At 35.4% G+C, this 5198-nt stretch overlaps 1 protein-coding gene across 1 annotated transcript in view; it reads right to left on the bottom strand.

The window, feature by feature from the left end:
- The window catches only part of LOC122070911 (nodulation receptor kinase-like), a gene marked incomplete at its 3' end in the record, with an annotated part of 67898 nt that extends 64458 nt beyond the window's left edge, over positions 1-3440 (bottom strand). Inside the window, exons 1-3 of the mRNA XM_042635145.1 lie at positions 2982-3440; positions 1201-1729; positions 325-800 (exon numbers count right to left, since the gene is read on the bottom strand). Of these exons, the coding sequence (XP_042491079.1) occupies positions 325-800; positions 1201-1729; positions 2982-3099 (1123 nt within the window). The remainder of the gene's footprint in view (positions 1-324; positions 801-1200; positions 1730-2981) is intronic.
- Positions 3441-5198: the final 1758 nt, after the last annotated feature.

Genomic DNA, 5198 nt, shown 5'->3' with positions numbered 1-5198 from the left:
ACATATTTTGTCATCAACAAGAGTTCCATAAATCATTTTTATTGTAGGAGGCAAACTTTCACTTAGGATTTGTCGTGCACAGGGTCAATTATTTCTTCTTCTTTTTTTTTATTTTTTCGGTGCCGGGGGGGGGGGGGGTTGGTTTGGGTGGGGTTACTGAAGGTCTACTTATCCCAATTCATGTAAGATAAATTTTAATAATAATAAGGTCATTTACATACATAATCTACAAAGCCAAAGAAAATGGAACAATAACATAACAAGAAACAAATCCAAGGAAATAAAAAGGGGAGAACATAAATCATTACTAATTACAGAACATACCATCTTGTTGGATAGTCCCTTCAGACCTTGTATACACCTGTAATATCTCATAAGCATTGCAAATAGGTCCCAGCTGATGTTGGACCCCAATTAACGTCACATTAAGAATACCATTTTCTGTACTGGCATTGAAAACAGCTTCTCTGTAGTTGGAGATGGTTCCATCTCCTAATACATCAAAGTTTTCATATCTCTTTTGTCCATTAACATATATATCGAACACCCTTTCTCCCTTCGTAACAGATCCATTGAGTTCAAGAAAATAAAGGAAAATATAATAGTTTTTATTGCTCAAATCAAGGTCATTCTGTATGAACTGCAGCTGTGCTTTGCCCATCAGTGCTGTTTGTAGCACTTGAACCGGTACAGATGCATTAGCACCATTGACTGAGATGCTTGTGTTGGATATTGTGATGGAACTATTGCTTAGACTTGAGCTGGTAGCCCAAATACGATCACTTGGGTCATAAGGGTACCTGCAATTACATGTAAAAACATGGAAACATGCACTCAACACTCTAACTTCAGTTTTCAAATCCGCAATTGAAGAGAAAAGGACTTAGAACAGTGGATAGCTGACAATGAAAGAATGTACAGAACAAGATATCTATCCTTTATCACAAAAAGATCTGGCGAAGTTCATATCCCATCATTAAGTAAAAAGTATAGATTCAATCATGGAGGGCTATTAATTATGATTCAACATAAGCGTTATGTTTTGTATCTGACATTAAGTGGTTGAGGAAGGATACTTGGAACAGAGGATAGCTGACAATGGTCATCAATATTCCTTATACATAAAAAGGACTGCCATTCTTTTGTTTTAAAAAAATTATAATAAGAAAAAATTATAAAAAAAAAAAAAAGGAAACTTACCTGACCACCCCTTTTGTGTTCCCAACATCAACTTGACTGACCACCTTTAGAACATTAGACAAATTTAACTCGGGGTACAAAAAATTACCCAAAGGCCTTAATTCAAGCTCTGAAATGTACGGGCTGCCCTTCTCCACCACTAAGCAGAAGTCTATGTAGTGATTGGTAGCTCTAAAAATCCCCTGCACGACTGAAGAGTTGTCTGAAGATTTCACTTGACCAATGGATGTGGTACCAAATGAAATATTGAAGAATGTATCAATGCAAGGACTGAAACCGAGACCACTGGGGAAGGTACCCCTTATCAAATAATCTTGATCCTTGATTGTTGTCAAATTATAACACCATTTGTTTCCTGGGCCTGGGCTGAAAATTCGAGCCCATCTATAGTTTGCGTCGTTGATCATTGGGGAAGATATCTCTTGACATTTTCCTATGTTATTGAACAAATTTACATCCGAGTTCCAGCTTATATTGGTGCTGAAATCAGTGCTATTAGATGGTGCACAACACTGTAAGCTCACAAAGCCTGCATGCAATTACAAATTAAATTAATAAACCATCTCAAGGTTCCACTCCTCTTTGTAACAAAATATAACAAAATCTTGATATGGCATTAAACTAACATGATTACACCATACAAATGAATAGTGTTTTTCAGTTGGTTTCCTGGCTTAATTTGTGATTACTGTACAAATTGTGAATGATGTCAGAAAAGAATGTCGGAGTGATATAGGTTATTAGATGAAAGGGTTTCTAATCCAGACCTGTGTTGTTAAGTCTCATAAACTTTTACAAATCAGCTCTATGGACTTCAGGCATCTTCAAAAAAGTAACTACAAGACAGAACACCTAAGAGTAAATCTCATCACCGAGATGTAATTATTTCAAACAGAGACCCCAATAATTGAATTAATTTAATTTTGTTGCACAACAGAGACCCCAAAATGCATGTGAGTGATTCACCTGATCCAAAAAGCAATTAACCTATATCGGTTATGAAATCAAAACAACTTAGTCATTTTTTCCCACAACACAAACTAAGGAGGTTTAGCTGAGTAGACAATTGCAAAAATTATGTGTTTCGACCTGCTAAACCTGGTTTATTATATTTTTCAAAGGGGATCAATAGCACAACCCCAAAGAGACACACTGAGCGTACCTTACCAAGTAAACGTGGAGTATACAGGTTTAGGTCTCTGCTCTTCTCACACACAAATAAAACCTTTGAACTCAATGTTGCAAATTAAAACCAATGTATGCACAATAATAATAATAATAATAATACTTCATTCCATTTCTTTAACATCTGCAAAGGAAAATCATTCCCTCTAATTCAGCCCCGTTAAATGGGTTAACTAGTGATTCTTCTTCTCTGTTTCTTTTCCCAAGATTTTCATATTCAGACTGAATTAAATGGATCATTAAGGGTCACTTCCTGGAAATCCCAAAGAAGAACCCATTAATTAGGTTAACCTTATAGTTTGTCATGCTCATTGTGTCTGTGTATAACTCGCTCTCCAATTAATGAATATCCCCACATTTAGGATAAAAAGTTCAAGCTTGTAACATGCGAATGGATGATTTCTAACAAAACCAACTAATATATTTCCCTTAAAATCCATCACACACTACTTCCTTTTTTCTCTCCTTTACCCCTTTTAGCTTATTTTTAAGACCTTCGGCATCGATCGGTGAGATAAAATAAAATTTTCTATCATTACAATTCTGATCTCAGAAACAACAAAAGAAGAACAACACCTATTAATTCTCATACTTACCATTCTGTGCAGAAGCAGGTTTCATAAGGAGAAGCAGGAAGAAGCAGTGGAGACAAAATCCTACCAATGTTGCCAAATTAACCAGTTCCATACTTCTCTTATCTTTTAATCGCCCCATTTGATTTCCAAACTGCTAATCATATTCATGGTCTCTCAACTTCCCCCAACTTCCAATTTGACCTCTTAATCTTCCAAATCTCTGCCATTTCTTACTTTCTGAGACCCATTGTTTACTTGAATCTTCTACCACTGGTTGTTCAGAAGGAGAATTCACCAAGTTGGACGGGCTTAGCCCTCCCAATTAATGGAAAAAGATGATCTACAGATGGAAAAAGCTGTTGGGTCTGCAGAGAATAGTTTAGAAATTGGGGTCTCAAGCTGGGAATTGGAGAAGCAATTCAGGGTAAGACTGTTCAGGGGTGGAACAAACTTGAATGCTTCACTGACGTCACTTTCCATGGATTTTTTAGATTAATTGGCGGCAACCCGCATACTTTGGTTACACAATATCTGATCCGAATAGCCAATCTTACTCCATTCTTTGTATCGGCTTATCGGTACAGATCAAGGGTATAAAGGTAAAAAAGTAAAAATATGATTTTTAAGAAAAGTTTTGCAAATCCTTCTTATTGGTAAGAGCACGTATTAAAGACTTGAATAAAACTTATCTTTAAAAATTAGCTCCTAAGTACTTTTAAGATTTCAGAACCCTTCTAGTCTAGTGCAGGGACGAAAAGACCAAAATACCTCCAGCCTCGTGTGTTGAACATGTTCTCGCACCTTCTCATTGATCCTGCATATTAGCATAGGCAACATAAAACCGGCAAGATTATTTCTCTCTTAAATTAAATTAAATAAACATAAAGAGAGAAAGAAATCTAGAAGACAGTGTGACCTTGATGTCAAGACACAGGGAGGTCACCATGACCTCCCTACCCCTATGAAAAATGAAAATCCTGTTGATGTTGATGCCTTTTCTTCGTGTTTATATTGATCCCTGCACTGATGTAAGGGCCACTATCTGTTATAGAACCCTCTCTCTTACAAAAATTATGAGAATATAAATATTATCTTTATTTATTTATCTCCTAAAAACTATAAATTTTTTTCTTTTAAAAAAAAGGAAAGAAAAGGAATTCACATATTTTGCAACGAGTTGGTGTGGTGAGTATCAGATGGCTGAGAACATATGGACACGTGGCCCAAGGGGTTTTTAGCCACCTAATACTTATTGCATCAGTACAACAATTGCCGACGATTTTCACAAGAAGAAAAGGCAATATACATTTTACATGAGCCGAAGGAAAAACTATAGTTGGGTTTGAGTTTGTGATGATTATAGTTAAAACAATGCGATCAAATCCATTAACCATCCATCCAATTTAGGCTATAAGTATATTCCCATTTTGCCTGTTGGCATTCTTCTTTTGACTTTTGAGGGATTGATGTACAAATATTATTCCCAAATCTTCACAATCTAAGTAAGTTATTAAAAATATATATATTTAAAAAAAAGTCAGCCCTTCATGAGTAAGATTATTTTATTTTTTTCATATTTGGTAGGACCTCGATGAGTAAGATAAATCACTAAGAAAGCAACGTATTGCTTTAGGGAGGGGATAAGAACCTCAAATACCTTCTAAGTAATGAATTATTAGTATTATCATATGGTCTAAAATTTATTATTAGAATACTAAATTTGGAAATATGTGGTGGAGATTTGATAGTGATTCCATGGATTTAGTGCACGGTATCGGACATGATACTTGCTATCTAAGAAATCCATACAATACTAATACAGATTGGCAGGGATTGACTCGTATTAAAAGTTTTGGCCCTGATTTTTTTATATAAAAATCAGATTTTTTAACTGTTTCATCTTGGTTCGAACCGTTCTATCAATATAGGATCAACCATATATTACGATCGATGTCGATCAATGCCGATTTGGATCACTTGATACGATCAATCCGATCCCACTTCCTAGAACCATGATTGACTCATGTTGCTATAATATGATGGAGGAGAGGCCCAGAGGCCCAAAGGGATGTGTGATAGTTGGCATGAAGCGCAATAAAGGAATATAGGATGGAGGAGATTTCATAAAAAAAAAGTATAATTTTTGGGAGTGGGAAAATGCGAAAGCCACCCCAATTATTTAAAAACTCTTATACATACCTATTAATTAAAAAAAAAAAAAAAGTTCAATAAATTAAA

The sequence above is a fragment of the Macadamia integrifolia genome, unplaced genomic scaffold (genome assembly GCF_013358625.1).
Source record: "Macadamia integrifolia cultivar HAES 741 unplaced genomic scaffold, SCU_Mint_v3 scaffold_155A, whole genome shotgun sequence".
Lineage (NCBI taxonomy): Eukaryota > Viridiplantae > Streptophyta > Magnoliopsida > Proteales > Proteaceae > Macadamia > Macadamia integrifolia.
This window is presented reverse-complemented; position numbering and strand designations above follow the sequence as displayed.